This window comes from Tursiops truncatus, chromosome 10 (assembly GCF_011762595.2).
Source record: "Tursiops truncatus isolate mTurTru1 chromosome 10, mTurTru1.mat.Y, whole genome shotgun sequence".
In the NCBI taxonomy this organism is placed as follows: Eukaryota; Metazoa; Chordata; class Mammalia; order Artiodactyla; family Delphinidae; genus Tursiops; species Tursiops truncatus.
The window spans coordinates 100156270-100184153 of record NC_047043.1 but is presented as its reverse complement, the minus strand read 5'-3'; the positions used below and the strand labels follow the sequence as shown (position 1 = coordinate 100184153).

At 53.1% G+C, this 27884-nt stretch overlaps 1 protein-coding gene across 3 annotated transcripts in view; it reads right to left on the bottom strand.

Moving 5' to 3' along the window:
• NUP210 (nucleoporin 210) overlaps positions 1 to 27884 on the bottom strand; it is a 99182-nt gene that overhangs the window by 52539 nt on the left and 18759 nt on the right. For all 3 annotated transcript variants that reach the window (XM_033865513.2, XM_073787767.1, XM_033865512.2), the window contains exons 4-13: positions 27642 to 27738; positions 24693 to 24843; positions 21424 to 21556; positions 16406 to 16564; positions 15783 to 15851; positions 14124 to 14230; positions 13063 to 13203; positions 12033 to 12170; positions 10912 to 11067; positions 9219 to 9417 (exon numbers count right to left, since the gene is read on the bottom strand). In XM_033865513.2, the coding sequence (XP_033721404.1) occupies positions 9219 to 9417; positions 10912 to 11067; positions 12033 to 12170; positions 13063 to 13203; positions 14124 to 14230; positions 15783 to 15851; positions 16406 to 16564; positions 21424 to 21556; positions 24693 to 24843; positions 27642 to 27738 (1350 nt within the window). The remainder of the gene's footprint in view (positions 1 to 9218; positions 9418 to 10911; positions 11068 to 12032; positions 12171 to 13062; positions 13204 to 14123; positions 14231 to 15782; positions 15852 to 16405; positions 16565 to 21423; positions 21557 to 24692; positions 24844 to 27641; positions 27739 to 27884) is intronic.

The following is a 27884-nucleotide window of genomic DNA, read 5'->3' as shown; positions in this document are numbered from 1 at the left end:
ACCACCAGGGAAGTCCCCCACGTTTAATTTTTTCAAGAGCCTCCATACTGTTTTCCACAGTGGCTGCACCATTTTACATTCCCACCAACAGAGCACAAGGGTTTTAATATCTACACATCCTCAGCAACACTTGTTTTTTTTCTGTCTTTTTGCTAGGAGCCATCCTAAAGGGGTTTAGGTGGTATCTCACTGTGGTCTTAATTTGAATTTATATCATGATTAGAGATGATCTTTTCATATACTGGTTGGCCATTTGTATATCATCTTTAGAGCAATGTCTATTCAAATCCTTCATCCGTTTTTTTCATTAGGTTATTTATTATTGTCAACTTGTAGGAGTTCTTTATATATTCTATAAATTTATTTATTTATTTATGGCGGCATTGGGTCTTCGTTGCTGCGCACAGGCTTTCTCTAGTTGCGGCGAGTGGGGGCTATTCTTCGTTGTGGTGTGCGGGCTTCTCCTTGCAGTGGCTTCTCTTGTTGCGAAGCACCGGCTCTAGACGCCTGGGCTTCAGTAGTTGTGGCGCACGGGCTCAGTAGTTGTGGCTCGTGGGCTCTAGAGGGCAGACTCAGTAGTTGTGATGCATGGGCTTAGCTGCTCCGCAGCATGTGGGATCTTCCTGGACCAGGGATCGAACCCATGTTCCCGGCATTGGCAGGCGGATTGTTAACCACTGAGCCACCAGGGAAGTCCCATGTATTCTAGGTATGAACCCCATATCAGACATATGATTTGCAAATATTTTCTCCATTCCATAGGTTGCCTTTTAAGACTTTTTTAGAGCAGTTTTAGGTTCACAGAAAAATTAAGAGAAAGGCACAGAGATGTCCTACGTACTCCCTACCGTCATATATACACAGCCTCCCCCATTATCAGCATCCTCTCCCAAAGTGGTACACTTGTTACAACTGATGCTCCTACACTGACACACCACAATCACCGGGAGTCCACAGTTCACATTAGGGCTCCCTTTTGGTGTTGTGCACACTATGGGTTTTCACAAATGTGTAACGACATGCATCCGTCATTATAGTATCACACAGAGTATTTTCTGGGCTCTCTATTCTATTCCATCGGACTGTAAGTCTGTGCAAATGCCACTCTGTTTTGATTACTGTAACTTGTAATAAGTCCTGAAAATGGGAAGAATGAGATCTCCAAGTCTGTTCTTTTCTCAGCATTGTTTTTGCTATTCCGGATCCTTTGAGATTCCACATGAATGCTATTTTTCTAAATTCATTTTACACCTAAGAGTTCTTTTGGTGGAATCTTGAGGGTTTTCACATATAAGATCATGTTATTTGCAAACAGATAAGTTTACATCTTCCTTTCCAATTTTGGGTCTTTCATTTCCTTTTCTTGCTTAATAGCTCTGGCTAGACTTCCAGTATTATATTGAAGTGGTGCTAGCAGGCAACCTTGTCTTGTTCCTGATCTTAGGGTAAATAAAAGCTTTCAGCCATCCACCATGGAGCATGATGTTAGCTGTGGGTTTTTCTTATATGGCTTTTATTATGTTCATGTAATTTCCTTCTACTCCCAGTTTGTAGGCTGATTTTACCATAAAAATGTTTTGAGACTTGTCAGCTGATTCTTCTGCATCAATTGAGATAATCATGCGGTTTTCCTCCTACATTCTGTTAACGTGATGTATCACATCAGTTTTAGACTACTGAAACAATGCATTCCAGGCATAAATCCCACCTGTTCATGGTGTTTAATCCTTTTAATATGCTGCTGAATGCAGTTTGCTAGTATTTTGTTGAGGATTTGTCCATCCACGTGCATAAGGGATACTGGTCTGTACTTCTCTTGTAGTATCTTTGTCTGGCTTTGGTATCAGGATCATGCTAGCTTCACAGAATGAGTTAGGAAGTGTTCCCTCTAATTTTTTAGAAGAAGGATAAGTGTTAGTTCTTTAATTCACCTGTGAAGCCATCAGGTCCAAGGACTTTCTTTGTCAGGAAGCTTTTGATTACTGATCCAGTCACCTTGCTAGTAATGAGTCTATCCAGATTTTCTATTTCTTTGTGACTCGGTCTAGGCAGGTTTTGTATTTCTAGGAATTTGTCATATTATCCAGGTTATCCAATTCGTTAGGGTACAATTGTTCATAATCCCTTTTATTTCTCCACAGTCACTGATAATGTCTCCACGTTCACTTCTATTTTAATAGTTTGTCTCCTCTTTTTTTCTTAGTCAGTCTAGCTAACAGTCTGCCAACTTTGCTAATCTTTCCAAAGCACCAACTTCGGGTTTTGTTGATTTTCTCTATTGCTTTCCTATTCTCTGTTTTATCTCTGCTCTAATCTTTATTGTCAGCTTCCTTCTGCTAGCTTTGGGTTTAATTCATTCTTCTTTTTCTAGTTTTCTAAGCTGCACAAAGTGAGGTTATTGATTTGAGATCTTGTTTTGCAGTGTAAGCACTTATAGCTATAAATTACCCTCTTAGCACTGTTTTGCTGTGTCCCTAAGTTTGGTACGTCCTGTTTCGTTTTCCTTCATCTCTAAGTAATTTCTAATTCCCCTTGTGATTTCTTTGACAAAATTGTTCTTTATGAGTATGTTATGTAATTTCCACAAATTTGTGAATTTCCCACTTTTCTTCTGTTACTGATTTCTAACGTCCTCCCATTGTGGTTGGAGAAGATACCTTGTATGATATTTACCTTTTAAAATCTACTAAGACATAAGTTGTACTCTAACACGTGGTCTGTCCTGGAGAAGGCCCCACGTGCACTTGTGTGTTGTGTTGGTGGGTAGGGTCGCATGTGTCTTAGATCTGATTGCTACACTGTGTTGTTCAAGTCCTCTACTTCCTCGCTCATCTTCCGTCTGGTTGTTCTATCCAATCCTGAGAGTGGGGTATTGAAAGCTCCAACTATTATTTAGAACCGACTATTTCTCCCTCAGTTATGCCCATTTTTGCTTCATATATCTTGATGATCTGTCATTAGGGGTGAAAATGTTTACAGTTTTATTTTCCAGCTGTACTGAATATACGGTGTTTTCTTTGTCTCTTGTAACAATTTCTGATTTAAAGTCTATTTGTCTGATGTTAGTATAACCACCATGCTCTCTTATGGTTACTGTTTGCATGGCATGGACTGTCTTTTTCAATCCTTTCATGTTCAAATTTTCTGTCTTTTTTTAAATTTATTTTTTATTTTTGGCTGCATTGGGTGTTCGTTGCTGTGTGCGGGCTTTCTCTAGCTGTGGCGAGCGGGGCTACTCTTCGTTGTGGTGCATGGGCTTCTCATTGCGGTGGCTTCCCTTGTTGAGGAGCACAGGCTCTAGGCGCACAGGCTTCAGTAGTTGTGGCTCGCGAGCTGTAGAGCACAGGCTCACTAGTTGTGGCATACAGGCTTAGTTGCTCTGTGGCATATGGGATCTTCCCGGACCAGGGCTGGAACCTGTGTCCCCTGCATTGGCAGGCGGATTCTTAACCACTGCGCCACCAGGGAAGTCCCAACTTTTTTGTGTCTTTGGAACTAAAATGAGTCTCTTATAGATGGCGTGGCGGGATCATACATTTTTATCCATTCTACTAATCTGCCTTTTGTTTGGAGAATTTAATCCATTTACAGTTAAAATAATTACTAAAGACATTTCTTTTACTCTGCTGTTTGTTTTCTACATGCCTTCTGGCTCTTTTGTCCCTCATTTCCTGCTTGGCCATCTTCTTTTGCTCTTAGCTGATTTTTTGTAGTGAATCATTTTACTGCCCTTCTCATTTCCTATTGTGTATATTCTATGGCTATTTTCTTTCTGGTCACCGCAGGATTACATTTAACATCCTAAAGTTATAATGGTCTAATGCCAATTTACACCAGCTTAACTTCAATAACATATAAAAACTCTGCTCCTGTACAGCTCTGACCCCACCTCCTTTCAGTTACTGATGTCACAGAATTATACCTTTATGCATCGTGTGTCCAAAAACAGACTGTGTTTTTTAAAAATACATTAGTCTCTTAAATCAAAAAACAAAAAGTGGAGCTACCAGCTGAAGTTACAATAGCACCAGCTTTTCTAATCATCTGTGTATTTACTTAATTTCTTCACAGGGCTTTGTCCTTCATTTAAACCTGAAGGATGCCCCTCGTTGCAGCCAGGTCTGGTGGTAAAGGTCGCTCAGCTTTGGTTGATCTGGGAAGGTCTAAATCTCTCCCTCAGTTTTGAAGGACAGTTTTGCCAGATATAGGATTCTTGGTTGACAGCTTTTTTCCTTCAACACTTTGAATACATCAAGCCCACGCCATCCGGCCTCCAAGGTTTCTGATGAGAAATCTCCTGATCTTACTGGAGAAAATCAGATGAAAACTAACTTTCTCGGGCTTCCCTGGTGGCACGGTGGTTGAGAGTCCGCCTGCCGATGCAGGAGACATGGTTTCGTGCCCCAGTCCGGGAAGATCCCACATGCCGCAGAGCGGCTGGGCCCGTGAGCCACGGCCGCTGAGCCTGCGCGTCCGGAGCCTGTGCTTTGCAACGGGAGAGGCCACAACAGTGAGAGGCCTGCATACCACAAAAAAACAAAACAAAACAAAAAAAAACCTAACTTCCTCTCAGCTCTACAGATGCTAACAATGTACCTTCACACCCAGGCCAGGTCTCTACTCGTCTTCCATGCAGTTTCTTCATATGCATAACTTCCTGGAGCCGACAGTTCTTAGAATTGATAGTAAATGAATTCCTTTTTTTTTTTTTTTTTTTTTGTGAAGAAGCGCTCTTTAATTGCGCAGGGACGGCCCACAGGTGTAGTAGGAAGGACCACACAGAGAACACCTGGATTCCAGGTCTAGCTTTGCTCAAGTCAAGCAGTTCTTGCTGAGTTACTTGTTATAGGAATCATCGCAGAGAGCTAGGCAAACAGAAGGCATTTGTGTTTTCCTCTTTTAATCCCTAGATCAATTGTTTCCAGACTCCAGTATGTTCCAGACCAGCAAAATTGTTCACTTTGTCTTATTGGACTGCTCGGTGAGCCGCTGGAACAGATAATAATCATTTGTAATTAGAACATCAATTCTTTGTAGGTAAGTAGGTGTCTTTGGGTTGTTTTAAAAGCCCTTTAATAGTAGTTTCCTTTAACTCCCAAAGAGACTAAATATTCCTCCTGTTATTTTCTTGCCTCTATCCTTGTGCCAGTAAGGCTTTTTCAAAAAAATACAGAGCACAGAGGAAAATTTGGGGCCAATGAATTCCCATTTAAATTCTATTCTCATTGGTTCCTCTGTGTGGGTTAGTTGGATTGTGAGCTCCACAAGGGGAAGTCTGGAATCGCCCCTCAACATCCCAGGTTTTCAAATACTATGTACTCGACATAATAACAAAAATTTAATAAAGATACTTACATTACCATGTCTTATGCAACAGAATATTTTCCTGTAGTGTCGTGATGTCAGTTGAGTTGTAGTATTATTCTGAGACCAGAGTTTAAGGAAACAGAATTTAATATTTCAAGTGTCTATGTTATGAGGTCTTTAGAAGCCAAAAATTATTACAGATTTTCAAGCTACAAATGAAAAGGCCACTGGATTATCCTACAGTTTTCATTTCGAATAAAGTAAATATCAATCTTGAATAACCCACATAAACAGAAAGCTCTTTGGGTCCTTTTTTTGTTTGTTTTTGTTTTGTTTTTTTGGTTGTTTGTTTGTTTGTTAAAGAATAAAGGGGTCTTGAGACCGATTAGTGAGAAAACCACTGTGGTTTATCCCCAGCTGTGACTGGTCCGTTTCTTGCTCTGACCTCATAGGTGCCACTGTGATGTATTCACAGAAAACCTATAGAAGTCCCTGCTGGGCCCAGGTTTTGGGTCTTTATAGCCCAGGAAGCTGCCTTTGGTGACCTGATGGCATTGGACCCACAGTTGGCTTGTTTTTTGCTTTTTACCGCTGTTTTGTTTATTTGTTCTTTTTTCTCTACTCTTTTATTTTTCTTTAGTTTCTTTGTTCTTTTTCTCATTTTATCTGAATTTTTTTTTTGTATTTTTAGTACAGTTAGAATTGTTGGTATAGTTAGTGTAGGTAGTATTATTATTAGCACAGTAAGTATAGTTAGCGTTGTTAGTTAATATTGTCACTTAGTGTAGTTAGCAGGTCACCATGGTGCAGGGCCTCACTGAGGCCTCCCTGCTGACAAGGAGGCTCGTGTGGACTGTCCCAGGCTCCTCAGGACCACTGGCCGAGGTAGCTTCGCCAAGGTGACATTGGCCCAGATGGCCATCAGGGTCGTTAAGGAAACTCAGCAGAGCTCCTCCAGCCTCCAGGCACTTTTCCATGAAGTGCACAGCATGAAGGTTTGAAATCACCCAACATCATAAAGTTATCTGAGGTGACTGACCGGAGGAGACCTGTTGGACCATTTACAGGCCGCAGGACACACGGAGGCCCGGGGCACATGGGCAGCTGGTCTCTGCCCTGCAGCACGGCCACCAGGAGGGGATCGAGCCTGGGACCTGCGCCAGGATATCTCCTCTCTGAGGATGAGATGGACACGACAGCTGCAGACTTGGGCCCCACTGTGAGTTCACGGGCAGAGGAGCCTCGCATCCCCACGCGGCTGGACGGGGACAAAGTGGGCGGCCTGAGGAGTGCCAGGAGTCAGGGCAGAGGCCAGAGAGCCCGCCGGTCCCCCAGCCAGCCTGGAGGCAAGGACCACCACCTCCAGCCCAGCCCTGCGGCAGGGCCCGGGGCCTCCCCTGCTCTCACAGCACCAGCTGCCACACTGGAGCCTCAGAAAAAGCCGCACGCCCCCAGGGTGGGACCCTCCTGGGCACCCTGACGCTGGGACCCCCGTCTCGCCCTCTGGCAGCCAGAACCGGCAGCAGGTGGCTGGGAGATTCTCGAACTTTATCAGAAAGCATCTACGTTTCAGGCTGCCGGGCAAGAAGCGTCACAGCAACGTGAGCCCAGTGTGACCCCTTTTGGACGGTGGAGGAAGGACGGACCGCATTTAAATGCAGAGCAAGAGGACGCGGAGCCAGGAGCCTGGCGACGCTCCCGGGGCCATGTGGGGCCACGTGGGGCCACGTGGGGCCATGAGGGATGCATCGTGCTGCTCTGAGCACGTGTGGTGTTTCTCTGGGGGGCGTATTTCCGCATTTCTGTCGGGTGTGTCCCAAGGAGTGCAGGATCTCACCTCCGGTCCTCAGCACCTATGTTCAGCTTTCGTCACTTCTGCCAACTATCCTTCCCCAAATGGCTGGGTCGAGTCACACTGCTACTCACAGCTGCGCTGCATCCCTGCCAATACTTGGTATTTTCTACCCGTTTAAAAAATGCCATTCTGGTGGAATTTTAGTTTTCTTTCCAAACATTTAGAAAGAAATCATGCCGTGAAGCTCCGCAGACCTGTCCCCTAGATTCTGCAGCTACCATTTGTTCGTTTCTCTGCTGCATATCTATCCACCACCTCCCCATCCATCAGTCCATTCCACTTTCTTATGCCTCGAAAAGTGAGCCGTGGGGCTTCCCTGGCAGTCCAGTGGTTGAGACTTCGCCTTCCAATTCAGGGGGTGCGGGTTCGATCCTTGGTCGGGGAGCTAAGATCCCACATGCCTCACGGGCAAAAAAACAAAACATAAAACAGAAGCAATATTGTAACAAATTGAATAAAGACTTTAAAAAATGGTCCACATCAAAAATATCTTAAAGAAAAAACAAAAAAATGAGCCGCAGGCATCAGTACACTTCATCCCAAACGCTTTTGCACACACATAATTACCTGCAGGTCAGTATTTCTTTAGGGTTCTTTTTCTCTTAAGGTCAAATTTACACAGGTGAAACGCACAGAGCTGGAGGAGAGCACGCCAGGAATTCTGACAAATGCAGAGCTGGGACCTAGGACTGTGGAACCCAAACCCTGTCCACTATCCTTTATTCCGGGGACCTCCTGGCTGCAGCCTGTGGACGCCCCTCCAGGACGCGCGTGGGGGCCGATGCAAGCAGCAGGCTCCTCTCCTGCCATTGGTGGGCCTCTCTCTCCCACACTGATGTTTGCTTCCACCCTAAACAGTGGCCTCACTGGGGACACAGTCCATAAAGCCCAGTTTCTCCTGGACAGTCAGAGAGGATGCAGCAGCACCTCCAGGGAAGGATGTGAATGCGATGATGTCCAGGGACGTTCTGTGACGTCCAAGCAGCTTCACGCTCAAACGGCTCTGTGAGTGCCGACGACCACGGTGGCGGCGTGGAAAGCCGCTCGGTCCCACAGGCGAGCCTACAAACACCTCTGCTGTCAAGCCTCCTGAACTCTGCCAGCATCACGTGCTCACTCCTCTGCTCCAAAACCAGCGGTGGCCCCCACTTCTGGCCCCTGAGGTCCACGCCCCCCCAAGCCCCCCGTGATTCCGGATTCGACAGGTTCCGCCACGCCAGGCCACTGTGCACACACACCCCACGGGTGTGCCTGCGAACGCTGCTCCCCGCCCACTCTAACCCTGCCCAGAGCGTACTCCCCATCAGTCCTTGGTTTTCGTCATCTGCAATCGGAGGGCACTCCCTGGGTTGACTCCCCTGGGAGGCCCTGCTTCCCGGGGGACTAAGGATCCAGGGTCAGCGTCAGACACACCCAGCTCCATATCCCTTGTGGCCCGGGAACCTCACGGGACCTTGGGCAGCGCGACGCAGCCTCAGTCTCTTCGTCTGACACGTGACCCAACCACAGCCCCTCCTCCCACGGTGGCTGTGACGCCTGGTGAGGTCACGCACGCCAAGTGCACACACCACGCCCGGAAGGGTTGACACCCTATAAGACGGTGGCTGAGCATAGCTGCCACCATCACCACCGATATCACTGCCCAGCCCTGCAGGGGGTGCTTGGCTTCGATGGCCCTGGAGGGATGGACCGTGCAGTCACTAAGGTGTCATAATTCTGTAACCCGTCAGAACCACTATTGACAGTGTATCCTGAGCGCCTGTCACATTCCAGGCACCGCGACGGGCATGGTGACATGCGCCTCTACTTCGGATGACACCCGTTTTAGAGATGTGGAAACTGAGGCTCAGGAAGCCGAGTGACATGCAACCACATGGCAGTAAGATCCAGACCAGACCACTGCTGATGGTGGGCAAGGGGACAAATGCCATTTCTCAGGCTATGACCTTGCTGCTGGTTCAGCCCCTGAATTAGGAATCTGGGGCAGCCCACGCTGAGAACCCAGGCCGTCGGCCCCGACCCCGCCGTCCGGCAGCTGCTCACAGCGCTGCTTTACCTGGGAGCGGCTGGAACACGCCCTGGTTCTCCATCTCCACCGCCAAGTCGAAGTGGGAGCAGTCGCTCAGCGTGACCACCTCGTCAGCCCCACCGGGCATGAGGCCGTGGATCCTCAGGGGCAGCTCCAGGCTCTGGCCCATGCTGGCCTCCACGGGGCACGGGGCGAACTCCATGCCGCTGGGCTCAATCACGTACACCTGGAGGACAGGGGCATGCATGGTTGGCAGGCTCCTCGGAGGAGGAAGAGCCGCTGCTCAGCTTTCCTGAGACCCTGTGTATGAGCACTGAGGACCCATCGGTGAGAAGCCTGAGCTTGGGGAACACGATGGTGTGTACTGGGGGCAGGGAGACCTTCAGGACAGAGCCGTCAGGGAAGGCCTCCCTGGGAGGGTGCTGTAGAAGCTCAGACCTGGGAGCCATGACAAGGTCTGGGAAGACGAGACGGTCCGTGCAAAGGTCCTGAGGCACATACGGCTCAGCACATTGGATGAACATGAGGAAGGTGAGTGTGCAGGGTGAGAGGGGCATCACCAACAACAACACTAATACTTACACCACACAAACTTTTCACACGCCAGGCTCTGTTCCAAGAACAGAATGAATTCATCCCATCCTCTCAGCTTCCTTGTTAAGAAGGTTCTATTATCAACCTGTCTGCCTGATGAGGAACCTGGCCCGGGAGGTTAAGAGCCTGGCCGGCTGGAGCACGGTGGTGTCTGGACCAGGCGGCGGCCCTGGAAGCCAGGTTCTGACCACTACACATGCTCAGGAACTGTCCTCAGGCTCTGGGCTGAGCAGCCAGGTGAGAGGGGCACGTTTACTGCGATAAAGAAGCTGGGGGGCAAGGGAGGGGGCAACCTGGTCACAGATTATCCAAATACTTGACAATTGTGCTGCAGTTAAGGGGTCTCAGTTACAACCCTCCTTACACGAGTTACATGGACCTTTAGGTAGGTGCGTGTGGATCGAAATGAAAAGAGGAGAAAAACCTGTACATCAATGTCCCGAACAGTGTAGGAGGAGGTTGGGGATGATGCGCTGCACAAGGAGCTTTCATGTCAGCCCTAAATGAGGTCATAAAACAGGCTGAGATCAGGGTCAGTCGGTCAGGAAAGAGCTGGGGTCCGGAGGCCACCAGGTGGGGCTGGCAGAGGCTCGACTGCAGGTGGCCACTCCCACCTTCAGCCTTTGCTGAGTTGGTCCCACGTCACTTGGGACGAAACCAGGTGTAGGGGCCCCGTGCAGGGACTCCCGACTTGGACCTGAACAGGAGTCAGAGGAAAGGAATGGGGCCAGTCTCTTGGGGTCTGGGAGCTTTCCCTTCACTGTGAATTTACAACCCAACGCCCAGTGGCCCTTCCAACTTGGAGATTCATAGCTTCAGGTTGGGGGTATCTTCTAGAATGACTCCTTTGAATACCTCGTGTCTCTGTGTCCTCTGGTCTCCCTTCCAGAAACCCGGCTGGTTCCATCCCTGCCTGGTGTGGGATGGGACGACCATGTCCCTGAATTGGCCATGAGCTCAGGGGCAGGGCTGGACCTGACACCCGATGCCCTCACCATCACCACCAAAGCCAAGTGCAAGACCGAGGGCGAAAGGGTGTTTCTGAATTAAGCCTGAGGCTGGTTAAGACGGTGGCTGCAGACCACCACCCGAGCCTCCCCGCGGCCGACCTGGCCCAAGGTCTTACCTTCATCTCACCGAAATGTAGCGGGTTCTGCACATCATGTGCCTGGATCACACTGAGTCCAGTGTCACTGCCTGTGGTCATCACGCCCTTGACGGTGACCGTGGCAACCACAGAGCTCGAGGAAGACCAGCTGAAGTTCCCACTCCCACCGTGGGCCTGGGGAGGGAAACCATCATCAGGTCAGCCCACCTGCCCGTCCCTTGGTCCCTCTCTCTCTCACACGCAGTCGGCATCGCGCCACCACCTGGTGACATGTGGCATCAGCCAACGTCTGGCTGGCGCTGCCTCTGCCCCTCGCTCTCCCCACCCTGTCTCTTTCTGGTCCTCATATTCTGGGGACCTTGTGGCTTACACGTGCGTATGCAAATGCCCATGACGGTGGCCCCAGGACCCAGGGGCACCTCCCGAGCTCAGGCTGGAATGGGAAGACCCGCGCCCCAGAGCCGCGTGCGGGACTCGGCTTCCCAGCCCACTCCTGACATAGACCCCTGCCCGCTTCGAGTCATCTGCCATGAAGTCAAGGACAGTCCAGAGGCTTCCAGACCAGGGGCCACCATCCCAGGACCCTAGAGGGGCCAAGAAGGTGACACACCTGAGTGAAGAGGCAGTGGGTCCCAGTACCGACACAGGACACCTGTCCTCACTGCCGTGAGACAGCAAAAACTGATGGGACGGGGCAGGCCACATGGGCTCTAGCCCCGACGGGCATCGGTCCCTGCCACTAACGCCAGGTGCGCACGTGAACAACAAAGACCAAGAACACCTTAGATGTGACAGAGTTGGAGACGCTTTCCCCTCGAATTCCAAATTTTTCTCTAAAGATCTTTACACTGTTTCCAGAAAACAAAACTTTTTTACAAAAAGAAACATGTGTGGAAGTTAAATCCACGTTCAGGACGTTCTTTATCATGCTTTCTTTACTATTTTTCAAGGTTTTTTCCTAATTACCAAAATACACTGCTGTGATAGAAACCTCAGACAAAACAGAAAGCATAAAGACTCTGATTTTGAATTCTCTCCCGACCACTAGAAGGTAATTATAGTAGAAACAGAATGGACGTAAAACCCCAACCCCATGGAGACACCCAAAGGAATGCACCCAGTTGGGGTCTCACGGTTACCTTTATCGTGTACTGATAGGCGCCCGTCTTTGGTTGCCAGGGAAACGTCAAGATGCTTGGATAGAGGGTGATGGGGACATGGATTTCCACCTCCTGCTGGTTCCACACAGGCACCCGCAACGTGTGGACACCTCCATCCTGCAGGGGGGGAGGGTGCCGTATGCCACCATGACAACCAGGTCAGCACTCAAGCAGGGCCCCGCCCCTCCCTGGGGACTGGTCCCCAGGTAGATTTTTCAGTTGTGGGGGAGTGGGAAGGAAGATGCCAGGTACCCTGCGGCCTTCTCCATCTCCATGGAGACGGCGTTTGGTGGCTCTGCAACAGCCATTCCAATAAATGCTGCTTGACTGCATCCTCACAGCACCCCTGACGGGATGGACGTGGTTATCCCCAGTTTACGGATGGGGAAATCTAGTCATGGGGCGTGACAGCAACTCGCCCAAATCCTCCAGAACGGAAGCGGTAGGAGTCTCCCTTTGGTAGGAATCTCTGCCTGGTTCACAGGCCGTTTCTGCCGCTGCCAGGTCCGGGAGAGGTTTGTGTGGGGTAGGAAGATAAGAACACCCACACCAAGCTTCCAATCAGTAAAATCTGCTCCCACCGAAACCGACTGGCCTTTTAAATACAGGGGGAAATTTTAAAACTTTGAAGAATCCAAGCACCCAAAACAGCCAAAGAGATGCTCGTGGGTCCTGGTCAGTGCATGGCTGGACACACGGGCCCAACACTGCTCCTGGCGAGGGATTCCACCCCCAGGCCCAGAGGTGCAGGCTCACTTTTACAGGGGCCAGCAAAGGGCAGAGGGAGAGGGGCTCTGGCCCAGCACAGGGACAGGGGACAGGCAAAGGCCAAACCCCCCACCCCCAGACACCACTGTGAGCCCAGAGCAGGAGGGACCCCCGTGGTGCCCACGACAGCAGTGCACACTTGGGGTCCCGACTCCCCCGGGCTCATGTCCAGCCTGGTTTGACATTTCCATCTGCGTAGGTTCTGGGGGGGCTGGGGGGGCCGAGGGAGGCGCCAACTTGCCTGGTCCACCACGGAGGTGAGGGCGGCCTCGATGGCCGTCTGGCCTCTCTTTGTCGCCCTGACGTGATGGTACGACCCGTTCTGGGAAGAAGCCAGAACCTCAAAGAACTCTGCAGGGAGCGTGGTTTCGATGTGGATGTTCTGGAAGGTGAGGCGGGAAGGTGAGATGAGCTTCCAAGGACAACTCAGGGACGTTGGGACGCAGGAAAGAAGCCGTGTGGCCCCAAAACAGCAGCCAGGCCCTGGATCTGAGCTCTGAGTGCTCTGGCCTCTGACCTCTGACCCCTCCCAGGCTGCCCTCCCCTCGTGGCCCGAGGACCTGGCGCTCCGAGCCCAAAGGCTACTGTTGGCTCTCAGACCCTGCGGTCCCAACAAGGAAACCACCAAATACAGAAAAGGACATCAAAAGCCCTCAGAGCTAATTTCACCCAAAATGGTGATCGACCGCGTCTTTGTCTAGTAACACAAGGAAGGCAGTGGCTTCGGCAGAGAGGCTGAAGGGGAACCTCGCCCCCTCCTCGAAACCTCAGACCCCACAAGGAAGGTCCGGAGATTCTCATGATCCTGGGAATTTCTCACAAAGGACCAAACACGGCCGAGACTGCTTTCCACCTGCCCATTTGTGATGCTCTTTGCAGAGCCAGGAAGCTACTGAGCTTGGCCTCAGTCAAGGGGCCTTCCGGACAGGTTGCGGGTATTCCTGGCCCTGAGGCTCTGCAGTGCTGTGAGGTCCCCGGGCTAATGAGGAGGGGCAGGAGGGCAGCGGGCAGACGCCACCTCCACGGCACTGCCTTTGTGACCCTGCTGCCAGGGGCCTCCTCTCCCAGCTCCAGCCCTGTAGGAAGCGGGGCCCCTGGTGCAGACGCACAGGCTGACAGGCTCTTGAGACGCCCGAGGGGTCCCACAACACTGTCTTCCATGGACCCAGCCGCACCGCTAGGAAGCACTGCAACTCAGCCTGCCTGCTCAGGGCCCCCTGTGTTTGGGGGCTGCTCGTTGGGCAGCTGCTCCAGGAGACGCACCCCACCCCCCAACCCCATCAGGCCCGAAGGGGGACTCACATCCGACAGGTAGACCTTGTTGCCGGACTTGTCAAGCACTTCGACGGTGATTTCGTACAGGCGGCCGGTCTCGAGCACCCACCTGCCACCAGGGTGGACTGTGAACCCTACAAAACAGGCACGCACAGAGCCTCAGCGCTGAAGCCACAGGGGCCTGTGGCTGAGGGAGAGGATGGCACTAGGCCTGGTCAGCACCGAGGCCCCAAGGCCGCTCCTCTGCACTCCTCCGGGGAGGAACCAGCTGTGCGTGACGGTGAGATCTAATGCCCATATCAGGCCTGAGCCCTCAGAACCTGAGCTGACCTCAGATGCACCAGGACCAAACATTCCCCACCGGCTGCCCCAGGGCCCATTCACACTTGACCCTATCCACGGTGGCTCTGACCCACAGTGAGACTACACTCTGAATCCACAGTAGGTCTACACTCTGAGTCCATTGTGAGTCTGTGCTCTGAATCTATAGTAGATCTATGCTCTGAATCCACAGTGAGTCTGCACTCTGAACCCACAGTAGGTCTACGCTCTGAGTGCACAGTAGGTCTACACCCTGAATCCATAGCGAGTCTACACTCTGAATCCACAGTAGGCACACACGCTGAATCCACAGAGTCTACACCCTGAATCCACCGTAGGTCTACACTCTGCGCGCTCTCCCTGTGAGCCGGCCCTGCCCTCCCAGGCCTCCAGCTCTGTTCCCACACACGATGCCGCCAGCTGCTGGCTGACCCCTGCAACGCCACGTGCTGCCCACCTCCACACCATCGCCTGAGCTGTGCCTCTGCCAGGATAGTGAACCCGCACAAGAGCAGCTTCTGAGAAAACGCCTGCCTCGAGCACCATCTCCCAGAAGCCCTTCCGCTGCACTCACGTTTACTAACTCTTTACCACTGTCCTGTCACCATCTGTTTGCAGTGGTCTCTCCCTGCAAAACCAAGCACAAGGTCCCCACTTCCCTCCTCCAGACTCCAGTGCCCCGCACGTGCCAGACAGACGGAAGGTACCAAGGGTTCTGAGCAGATGGCACTCCCAAGACACACAGGGCCACCCTGCCCAAGGTCACTACGTGTCAGCATGGGTCTCACCCAACAGCAGCCTCACTCAGCAGCCAACAAGAGGACCAGGGGGCTGCTGGGTATCAGCCAACAGCTCTCTCACCCGAACCACCAACAGGAGAGGCGGCTCAGGCCCAGGTAACACGTGTGTCCAGACATCTTTCCAGGGGTCGTCTCTACGGCAGCTCCTGGGCCCTGGCTGTGCCCGTCCAGGTCCTCCAGGGCTGTGGACTCCTCCCTTCCTGTCTCGGCCTCAAGCCTCGCCCTCTCTTCCACCAAGGCATCTTCCAAACGTCCATAGCCATGGTGAGGTCTGGGCAGAGCCCTGGTATAAAACCAGAAGACACAGCCCTCCCCCACTCTACCCTATCCTGTTTCTCTCCCTGCAGAGCTGGCCACCAGCCGACCTTGGTCTACCCTCTGCTTCTTCTGTGCACAGACAGGGGAAGGGCTGGGGGGGGCAGCCCCAGAAAGGGCAGGGTGGCACTGATGTCCCCAGCCTCCCCGCTGGCAGAGCTGGCCAGAGTGAAGCATTTCCTGGGGGGCTGTTACTTTTATGTGACTTTTTAACTCCTGTGATCACAAACGAGCCAGGATGCCCACTCACCCAGGTACCCGGGTTCCACCACGTAGATGGTGCTATTGGGTAACCGGGAAGCGCCCTGCATGCGGATACCTGGATTCTGAATTAAGGAACAAATAAACCAGCTGGCAGGCGTCGGTTTGGCTCCCACAGCTTCGTTATCATCAACATCACGTGAGGAGAAGAGGGGATGGGAAGGTCCCGGCCTGAGGCCACGCACAGCACAGGCCGTTTCCAGACTCAGCGGCCACAGGGCACTTCCTCCACTCCAAAAGGGGGACCTCTGCAAGGACCCTGGCGACCACCCGGGGCATGCAAACAAGTTGGGGACACATGACAACCCACACGGAAACAGCCTCGGCCAGGCCCCTCAGATGAGACCAGAGAAGGTTCCAGAGGCGGGGTTGGGGCTCCTCTCCGGCCACCACCCCTCACCTCAAAACCTCTAAAGCAAGTCTCCCCAGAGGTGAGCGATTCCGCTCAGCTGGGGTGAGATTTTGGTCCTTTCTGATTTTCAGACCTTGAGGGAAAACGGGGCTATTTTTAGCCTCGCCAAGCTTTCAGGGAGAAAAGTGACTTGACTTCCAAACAGCACATCTCCTGTGCAAGACACGCAGATGCGTGCGCGCTGCCCGGGAAAAGGATACTCCTGTGGCCGAGGACCAGGTTGCTCTGTCCCAGCTGCACTGCGGTGACCAACGATGTGTCCTGGGCCAAGACCGCCACGGGCCGGCCCGGGTCTCCCTCGGGGCCCCAGACGTTGTTCTGAAGCTGTAGCTCGTACTGATCGGAGGGCATTGAGAGTTCTGGTCACCCAGAAACAAAGCAGAACAGAGAGGGGAGAGAGAGCAAAAACAGGAAATGTTAAAAGTCAGTGTCGCCTCCTTCCCCCACCCCAATCCCTGGACCCTGCTGTCAGTACAGCTGCTTGATTTTTTCGCTTCATTTTTTTTCAGTGCTTTAAATTTTAATAGTATTCTCCATGGCTGTGGACAAAGCTGACACTCTCCATGAATTTTCAGAGGCAATCACTTTTTTGTGGATGCCACGAGCACCTTTCTTTTTTAAAATTAAGCACAGCCTGTGACTCAAACTGCCAGCTGCTGGCCGGATACCGACATCAGACCCTTTCCTGTTCATCACGGAAGCAAGTGAAGTCGGCTTCTGCATCGAGGGGCCCAGGGTGGGGCTCACTGGACCTAGGCGTCCTTTGGGGGTTTCCAAATAACCCACTCGCTGTGCCTGCGTATGTGGCCCCGTTCCAGCCCTCTTGCATGAGACAGGGACAGGATGCAGGACCACAGACAGCTTCCCTGCTCACCACTGGGGTGCCAGGCAGGGACTGCCATGGGAGGCGCCCAGGACAAGGATCCTGGAGGAGTTTCAGCTAGAACATCCTTCCAAACTCCCAGGAATTCTGAAAGGGGGGCAACTTGCCCACCTCTTGTCCCAGGGTATCTGTTGTGTGTTCCAATAAGTCCCCAAGAATGTGCCCTGGAACAGAGGGTTCTCAAAGTGTGTTCCCTGGGCCACCAGCATCACCTGGGAAACTGCAAATAACTGGCCCCATGCTGAACCAAACTCGGGGGATGGGGGAGGAGGGGTGTCGGGGGGGGCAGCCAGCACTCTGCATTTCCACAGGCACTTGCTGGAACTGAGAAGCCCTTCCAGTCCACACAACCCACTTCCTGGTCTCTAATGGGGAAGCCCAGCCATGCTGGGTTGAGACTTGTAGACGATGTACCCAGGGATCAAAACACAGCAGCAGTGCATCAAGGACACACGTCATAATAAAATAATAAGGTAATGGCACTGCTCAGAGAGCAGCATTACTCGGTGCTGCTTCAGGAAGCACTAGCGTCCTCCCTTGTGTAACATTCTGCAAATGAAAAAGGCCCTTTCAGGAAATAAACAGACCGACTCTGGACGCACCTTGCACCACGTGATGTAACCCTATGTACAAAGCCCGAAGGCGATAAAGAGAAGGGCCTGTCTGGCGGACCCCTTCAACACCTCTTTTTTGTTTTTTGCGGTACGCGGGCCTCTCACCATTGTGGCCTCTCCCGTTGCGGAGCACAGGCTCCAGACGCGCAGGCTCAGCGGCCATGGCTCACGGGCCCAGCCGCTCCGCGGCATGTGGGATCTTCCTGGACCGGGGCACGAACCCGTGTCCCCTGCATCGGCAGGCGGACTCTCAACCACTGCGCCACCAGGGAAGCCCTTCAACACCTCTTGTATTGCAGGACCTCACTACTTCTCAGAGGCACTGAACAAGGAAGGCTTTGTGGATGTGAAAGGTCCCCGTCTGTCCACAGGCAGAGGAAGGCTGCTCCTGGGGCCCCAATCCAGCCCTGCTATCACCCGCTGAGGGTAACGGGTCATCCTGTAGGCTGCCCTTCCATGGCCAGGAGGCCCAAGTTCTCCTAGGAGACCCGGTCTCTGACCCCTCCTGACCCTGGCTGACCCCCCAGATGTGCTTCTGATTGTCAGAACCCCCACTTCCACCCCATGCAGGGTCCAGGGAGGACCATGGAGCTCCGGGGGCGGAGGCTCCGAGCCCAGAATGACAAGGAGCCCACTGCCCTGCCTCCGAGCCCAGCCCATCAGGCAGCCCAGCATGCACTCGCCCTGGGAGGCCACGGCTCAGGGTGCGATGGGTCCTTTACCAGCTGAGGCTTGGACGCAGGAACCCCTGTCCCACACCCGTCCCTTTTCCAACCTCAGCACAATTTATCCCAGTAATTTCCAGCATTCCCGTCACCCGAGTTCTTTTCAGACATCGACTCCCTCAGCCAGCTCGTCCTCCCCACGTCTTGTTCGGTCTAATAGGCTGGTTACTGGGCCGGGCACATCTACAGCGCCAGCACCAGGCAGCGAGCAGCAAGGGCAGAAGGCTGTGCCCCCTCTGCGCTGGGAACGCTGCCCATGGCCTCACAGACACCCCTGCTCCAGGCCCCTCTCTTCCCTTGCCTGCCCCACTGGCGGGGGTGTCTGCAGGTCACCACTGGAGCTCCAGGCGGGAGGAACCCGGGCAGCCCCCTGACCACTGCAGCCCCCCAGCAGTGCCCGCAGTACAGAGTAGGGGCTCCGTAAACGGGCCCGAGAGAAAGGAAGCCCCTACTTAACAGAAGGCAGGCAGACGTCGGGAAATAAAAATATGGAAGGCAAGAAGGAACATTACATGTTTAAGGAAGAAAGACTGAAAGAAAATGTGAAGAACTAATTTGGGGTAACTGCCCTCTCACCTGTAACTCTCTGAACCTTCTGCGGGATGCCGTGCAAGACAGGGGCTTGCCAAAATTCATGTTCCCTGTAATGATGTCATGCCCTGACTTTCCTGTCTAGCAGCCAGTTAAAAATGACAGTGATGGGAACTGTATCTCAATTAAAAAACAAAACAAAACAACACAACCCATCAAAACAAATGGACAGTGAGCTTCCACCCGATGTCGTGTTCCCGGTGGACCTTTGCAGGCTCCTCCCCCATCTGCTCCCCTAGAGCATCTGTCTGGAATCCACTCCAGCCCTGTGGCACCCGTTACCATGAGTCACGTAGGTGTGTTTATTTCTGGAGGCGTTTTCCATCTCATTACCACACAGATGCAAGAGAGGCAGCTTAACTACTTCCTGTCCGGGGGTATCTTTCATGTGCCCCATTCTTTGACTTCTACCGTAGGTCAGTGAGCAAACCCCAAAGTTCTCTGGGTGTCTTGGCATGTGCTGTCCATCTGGGCCATGCACCAAAGGGTAAGCTCAGAATCCCTCTTTATTAAATCCCCTCTAACCTCCCTGGTGGGGGCACAGCTCCCCGCCCTCATCTGCCCTCACAAAGGGGCCACCGGCCCTGCCCTGGGAGAACAGAAAGCCCTTCCTGTGCTCCTCTGGGGCCCAGCACCACACGACCCTGCAGGACTGATTAAGGCCAAGGACCCGACAGCTTTGTGACTATCAGGCATTCTGTGCCTTGGTTTCTTCGTCCGTAAAACAGGGTATTAATGCAACCCACCTCACAGAGTCGCTGAGTCATAATGTGAAAAGCACAACACCTAGGAAACTCTCATGACGGTCAGATGTTCCAGACTGTCTCCATCAGGCCACAATGTGTTCGAGACAGTGCTCTGGCGGAGATGGTATTTCTGAGAAGCCCCTGTGGGTGCCCTCTGGTCTTTCAACTTGTCTCCACTGCGTTCCCCCTGAGGACGCAGGGGCAGGGTCCTGAGAGCTCCACCGCTGAGCCATCTCCCCTTTAAGGGTCTCAGAAAGCCACACCCAGGTTCGTCCCTTTGCTTTTAGACTCTGCAGCCCTAAAGTCTCCGGTGCACGCCAGGCTCTGGCCAGGACCCCCAGCCCAGCTACGTACACAGCCCGCCTGCATGGTGACAGGGGCTAAAGAGCGGGACGCTGCACGCCCAGCACACGGAGACACGTGGAACCCTCAGTCTACTGCCCTTCAGCAGGGCACCCCGTGTGGGAGAGAACCAGGCCTCGGGGCAGGAGGGGCCTGTCCTCGGTTCTGAGGCCTCCCCAGGGCTGCAGCGCCCTGCCACACAGTAATCACTGACCAGACCCGCTGCCCTCAGACTTTCAGACCCAACTATGGAGGAAACCCAGGCTGCTCGGATGCTAAAGCATGGACACGCTTCCTAACTGATGCCCTGTAGCACAGACAGAGCAGCCAGCAACCGGGGAGCACCTGCCCAGACACGCGTCCAAGCGCTCGGGCCTAGAATGGGACACGCTTATACCCGAGACACTAGATGACCTGTGCTCTGACCAAGAACTGTGTGTAAACTAAACGAAAGGATGATAACGACAGTAATTCTCAGGAGGCTTGGTGCTGCCTTAAGAACACTCAGCACTGAAGATGCATCACATGCACACGGCACTTTAGAATTTCCAGAAAAAATCCACGTCCATTAATTCATTCTGCCCTCAGCACAGGCAGAAAGGCTTTGAGGGCTCCAAGAGAGAAACTGAGGCCCAAAAGGGAGGAGTGTCTTGCCAAGGCTGCCCAGCAGTCAGTGGCAGACCCACTGGCAAAACCCAGTCCAACGTGAAGCTCATGGCTTCGGACATTCTTAAAACAAAGGGATATAAACCCAAAAAGATGGAAAGCAGGGTCTCGAAGAGATATTTGTACACCTGTGTTCATAGTAGCACTATTTACAACAGCCAAGAGGCGGAAGCAAACCGAGCGCCCATCGATGGCTGAGTGTCTAAAACCTGGTCTCTACAGACAATGGGATGTTATTTGGCCACGAAAAGGAAGGAGATTCTGACACCTGCTACAACATGGAGGAACCTTGAGGACATTCAGCTCAGTGAAATAAGCCAGACACAGAAGGACAAATACTACATGATTCCACTTATACGAGGTCCCGAGAACAGTCAGATTCATGGAACAGAAAGTACAAGGGTGGTTGTCAGGGTCTGGGGAAGGGGGATGGGGAGTCAGTGTTCGATGGGCACAGGGTTTCAGTCTGGGAACATGAGAAAATTCTGGCGATGGATGGTGGTGATGGTTGCACAAAATGTGAATGTAATCAACGTCACTAAAATTAACACTTAAAAATAGTTAAAATGGTAAATTTTAGGTTAGGCCTATTTCACCGCGATAAAAAAGGGGGGGCGTCGCCATGAGTACCGAGCTGAGCTGGTGACCCACCTGTAATCTTCCCTTGCCTGATCTTCTGCACCTTGTAGCGGATGGATGTCCCCACCATGAGGTAGACGTCGTAAGCTGGGTTCAGAAGGATGTTCTCCAAAATCAGGAGCCTGACCTCCGCGGGGCGGACGTTCTTAGCACGAGGAAGAGAGGAGAGGTGAGGTGAGCCCGGAGTAGGGGTCAGTGTGAGCAAGAGAAAGCGTGTTTAGAACTTTCCAGTCTGCTCATGTGGGCACAGGGAGGGTAGGGTGAGAATACAAGGCAGCACCTCTGGACACCCCAGAAGCCCAGGGGAGCCCTGTGGTACAGCAGGCAGCCATTTAGAGGTCATTGCCAAAGTACACCGAGTCAGGAGTGATGGCTACGGATACAGAGGCCACTAGGGGCCCAGGGGCTCCACCCACAAAAGCCCCAAAGGCCCGTGCTGGGGGCCGTACTCCTGCGGCCCACAGGAGCCTGACGATTGGAGAGACTATTCTTGGCGGGACACCACCCCTAGGGCACTGCACAGATAGCAGACCGACACACGCCGGGCTTTCTGAGAAAGAGGCTTATCTGCCTGCGCAGAGGGGCCCACAGAAGGCTCTCAGGAAGCGGGGGCGGGGAGGGCACCGTCACAGCCCCTCTCCTCACTTGAGCGCGCCTGTTTCTTACAGAAGGAGTATATACCCGCCTCTGGCGCCCTGACTCTGGAAGCTGCTGCCAGAGAACGTGTCTCCATGCCCGTCTCTGGTGCCCAGCCGTGGGCTCTTGGGTCCCGCAGGACCGGAACCAACGGAGAAAGAGTTCTTAATCAGCTACCAGCCCCAGGGCACAGCAGAGAAACCCGATCTTTCTGGAAAGAGGCCCATTAGCTAATCATCACAGCTGCACCTGAGGGGCGGCTTCTAATTAAACACACATCTAAGGGCTGACAGTAAACCCTTCCTGAGGCCTTGGGGGTTGGAGGGACATACCTTCACGCCCTCCCTCTGCCCCACTCCAGAGCACCGGCATCTCTAGGAGGGGGGCTCTTATACATGTCTAGGACCCCAGCTCTTACACCTGGTGCCCTGGGTTTTGCGGCTGCCGCCCAGGGGATGCCCCTGGATCACCTGGCCCTGGGGGCCCCTGGGCCCCACAGGACCATCCATCAGAGACAGTGCTTGGGCTACGAACCCCAACACTGCACACACAGCTGACTGACACCCCCCAGCCATTAGGTGGAAGAGGCCTACCTGCTGGAAAGAGGCTTTGGCCTGGAGGGCAGGCTTCAGGGCTGTCACGTGTAGGGTCTACAGAGGGGCTCTCGGGGAACGTAGGCTGGGGACATTATCTTTGTACCCCCATTGCCTCACTACAGCTCGTGGCATCTCCCAGACGGGAGCCTGCACCCTTGTCTGGAGCCCCGATTCTTGTGACTGCCGCCCAGGAGACACCTCCAGATCCCCTGGCTCTGGGGGCCAGGGAGGCTCTGCTCACAACCCCAGAGGACTGTACATATGTGCGTCCTTTAAAAGCTGTTGTCTGGGGACTTCCCTGGTGGTCCAGTGGTAAAGAATCCGCCTTCCAACGCAGGGGACGCGGGTTCGATCCCCGGTCAGGGAACTAACATCCCACGTGCCGCAGGGCAACGAAGCCCGTGAGCCTCAACTAGAGAGCCTGTGTGCCCAAAGTACAGAGCCCACGTGCTCTGGAACCCACGCGCCACAACTAGAGAAGAGAAAACCCGCACGCCACAACGAGAGACAAGCCTGTGCGCTGCAACTAAGACCCGACAGCGGCCCCAAAATAGATAAATAAATAATAAGTTAAAATCTAAAAAAAAAAATTAATTAGAAAAAAAAAAAAGCTGTTGTCTGAGGGCCTGGCTTCTAACCAGTCTGGGTCTGGATCTAGGTGCTGACTGAGATCCTCCCCTTCGGGACAGAGAAAGACAAATAACATATGGTCTCACTTACATGTGGAATCTAAAACACAACAAAACACCCAAGCTCACAGACACAGAGAACAGAGTAGTGGTTGGCAAAAAGGGGGTGGGCAAAATGGGTGAAGAGGGTCAAAAAGTACCAACTTCCAGTTATAAAATAAATAAGCCCTGGGATGTCCTGTATAGCATGCCGACTATAATTAACAATACTGTACTGCACATCTGAAAGTTGCTCACAGCATAGATCTTAAAAGTTGCTATCACAAGAAAAATATACTCCGTAACTACATATGGTGACAAATGTTAACTAGACTTATGATCATTTTGCAGTACATACAAATATCGAATCATTATGTTGTACACCTGAAACTACTATAATGTTGTATGTCAGCTATACCTCAACAGAAAAAACCAATAAGTTAAATAATATCTTTGATACATTAAAAAGAAAAAACAACCACACAGAGCACCCACCTTGGGCCGGGCTCTGAGGTGGGTGCTTTCCACAGGCAGGACAAGGCCGCCTTTGCAGCTCAGCGGGAGCCCGGGCCCAGCCCAGCCCTGTGCCCCCATGGGGCCCAGGACACAAGAAGACAAACTCCCCAAGCACTAACTGCAATCCCAGGCACGCTGCAGGACTGTGCCGAACGTGGCTGCCTCACGTTTCCAAAACCCTCCAGGATTCCCAAACTACAGCCAAATGGCTAAAGAGAGTGAATTCTCATCTGTCACTTTAGAAATTAATCAGCAGGTGTACCGCAAGCTTCCTGCTTGGGCTGCAGGAACCAGGCAAACAAGAGGAAGACCCCAGGTCTGCAGCTCAAAAGGAGGCCCAGGCAGGGCAGGCCTGAGCCCACAAGAACCAGGAAGGAACCAGGCCTTGGCTAAACCCACTTCTCGCTGTCCTTTCTGCCCCTGCCCCACCTCCACTCCCAAAATGGGGCTTTGATGGAGAAGCAGGTGCTGGTGAGGCTAGACGATGGGGGGAGGGGGGGTCCGGAGTCCGAGCCCTCCACACGTGGGACCAGGCAACCAGTGTCAGGGCTGAAGGTGGGGCACAGGGTGAAATGGCTGGGTGTTCCAAAGGCTCGGATGTGTCTCTACAGCGGGACAGGGGAGCTCACTGAAGATAAGCTGGTTGATGCCAACCCCACTGCTCCCGGACCTCCCTGGAAATTGAGGAAAGAAGATGCCTTGTGACTGCAGAGGTGGTGGCTCTGGTGCCCCGGCCACCTGTTCCTAAGCCGTGGCTCACACCAGACACCGTTCCCGGTAGGGCATCTCCTCTCTGCTACTAAATATGTGAGGGAACCAGTCGTCCAGATCCCGCCCCGGAGCGCAGGTGCCCGCCTGCGCCCACCTTGTACACGGCCTCCTGGATGCGCGCTTTCAGCTTGGAGCTCCCCGTCTTCATCCCGGACACCAGGATGGTGTCCCCCTGCTTGGCCGCCTTCTCCATCTCTGAGATGTAGGAGGGAGGGATGTACGTGGACTCCAAAAAGGTCAGGATGCTGGAAAAGGAACGTGCGGTCAGACCTGACGCCTGGAACCCAGGAACCTCACGCACTCACTGTCCAAAGCTCCTGTGCGTGGTGCCAGACCCCATGTAAGTGGTGCTGACCTAGACGGTGCTGCCTGGAAACCTGTCCCTGGAATGTCCTACCTCAGAATTGTCAGCGTCCCTGTGAAACATGCAGATTCTCGGCCCCGGCCCGGCCCTTGGTCTGCACGAAGCCTGGGGATCTGCATTTTATAAAACTCCCAATGTGATTATGATAAAAGGCAGGCACTGAAATTTGAAGACCGCCCACTTAGTCGAAATGTTTTGGTCTCACAGACGTGAAACGTGAGGCTCACGGAAGCTGAGAACAGGCCCAGGACCACAGGTCCAGCCAGGGCCCTTCAGGGCTCCCCAGGAGTCCCAGCCCCCTTTCTTGGCCAGCTCCTGCATCTGGGAAATGGTTCAACGACCACGCCCTCCAGTGTTAGAAACAGGGAATCACATCAAATCCTACCTTCCCTGGAGTTAGGCTGTGGGGAGAAGGGAGGGAGAATTCAGGATGGGGTGGAACCCCCAGAGCACAGGCTGGTAAGCGGGGCCAGCCTGAGTCTCTCCCTGGCAGCCCGTGATTTACAGATAAGCCCTCCAGTTCCACCCGAATGAGAGCAGTCAGTCGGACACGCTTTCATTCTCCCCAAGATCTGCCGGGCGCTATACTACGCAGTGATTTATTTCCTTGCCCAGTTTTACGACGTGTCACACACTGAATTTAATGAAAATCCAGGACACTCTGGTTCCAGGACCCCTTAGCACCTTGGACTTCGGTCGGCATTCGACTTACATGCCGGGTGCTTGGAAGCTCCGGGGGCCATCAGGGCAGGAAACAAGCTTGGTGGTGCGAGCGGGGCAGGTAACCAGCATCCCCTGAACATCTAGTACGTGCCGGGCCCAGAGAGGGGCTCTCACCCCCGTCAGCGTGCTCGCCCACCCTGCCGCCCTCAGAGGTGGGCACAGTGACACCTCCATCTGCTGCAGGAGGAAGCTGGTGCTCAGGTGGTCACAGTCCTTGATGACGGCCACAGGCAGGACATCACAAGGCCGGGACCGGAATGCAGGTCTTTTGGACCTAAAGCCCACATTCCTGGCTTACTGAGACCCCAGAAATTCCAGAGCTCAACCACAGACAGAGGCTGACAGCCCAGCCCCCAAAGAGCTCTGACCCAAGAGGGCAAACTGGCTTGCACAGCGTCAGGGCATGAGGGTGCCCGTCATGGAAATGGCCGTGAGCTGAGCCTGGATGTGCCCTGGAACCCTGAGCTGGACTTTTGAAGGTGTAAACAAAAGGCCAGACTTGTAACTCCCCACAAAATACTTATCAATTGCAAGGGAGTAAGAAAGTGACTTCAGAGCAGGGCACCTGGCAGACCCCACCCTACCCAAGTGATGACAGCGAACAAAATCATTGACGGACCAACAAAATCACGATACGACGCAACGAGAATACGGAATCTCGCCTCTGTGATGTTCCTGCAAAGATGCAGAACTCTGGGTCTAATCAGGAGGAACGTCAGATAAACCCGAAATGGGGGAGGGTCTGTAAGATGACTGGACTACAGTTTTCATGACTGCAACGTCCCAAACGTCGAAGAAGGACCGAGAAACTCTTCCACGCTGATGGAGACTAGGAGAGACAGGACGACATGCGGCAGGTGACCCCGGGGGTCATGTTCTGCTACAAAGGATACAATTGGGATAAACTGGCAAAACTTGAACAAGGTCTTGTGACTGCGGGCGTCAGTGTTAATTCCCTAATTGTGATGACCGTCTTCTCAACGTGCAGGAAAACGTCCTCAGAGGTAGTAAATACACATTAAAATAACTGGGGGTTACGGGCACCAGGGTGGCAGCTTGCTCTCAGATGGTTCGGGGAATCCACTTTCTGTACTACACTTGCAACTTTTCTGTAGGCTAAAAATTGCTGCAAAGTCTTTAAAAAAAATAAGTCTTCCTCCCCCAAAAGGGACTATACTCTAACATTTTTATAATACAGCACGAGGCAATGCAGCATAGCAGAGGACATTAGCCCAGACCTTGGGTCTGCACCAGCACCGGCCAGCAGAACCTTCTGGGATGGAAATGCTCCACGTCTACCCTGTCCAGTGTGTGGTAACACCAGCCACACAGCTAACGAGCCCTTGACGTGTGGCCAGTGCAATCAAGGATCTGAATTTTCCACTGTACCTAGTTTAAATTTAAACAGCCAGGATAGGGTTCATGGCTACCACACTGCACTGTGAGAAGCTATACACGTCTGAGTTCAAATTGTAGCTCCGCCCCTTACCAACCTAAGGCACGTGGACAGTGGGACGGAAGCCACACAGCCGTTGGGGGGACTGGATGAGTCAAGATGCGTAATGAGTCTGTCTCACAAGGAGTCCGCCTGCAGGCCCACTTCCCACCCCCGTGCTGGGGAAGGCAGCCTCCTGCGCCTAGAAGAGGTCACTGCAGGAAGGTCACCCCAGCCGGAACTGTCTCCCCGTTAGCTCACCCCCAGCGGGGCCGCACCCCGCCCCTCGCCTGCACCCCGGGACAGCTCCCATTGTCTGGCACAAGCTTTCTCTTCGGCAGCTGGACAGCCCAGCCTCCTCGACGATGTCCCACAGAACACACCCCCGTGGGCTGCACAAGCAGCAAGGTTCCTGCACAACCGTGTGAGCCGAGGGGGATGATGATGATGGAAGCCCCCAGCCCACGTGGAGCCGGCGACAACCCCCTTCCCGCCTCCCTTCCAAGGCAGGCGCCTCTTACCGGAGCGCGTTGTGGGTGTCCGAGTACCCGTCGGCCTCTGTGTCCTTCACGATCATCCAGTCAAAGACCAGCCCGGCCAGGGTGCTGAACGTGTTTCCTGTAGGAGCAGAGGGGCGCACCCGAGTTATCCCCCGGGGCCAGGGGCAGGGGACATGCACCAGCCCCTGCAGAGCAGGCAGCACTGCCTGCAGCCTCCAGCCTCCATTCAGCAGGGAGGGAGGGAGGGAGAGGAAACGAGGCTGA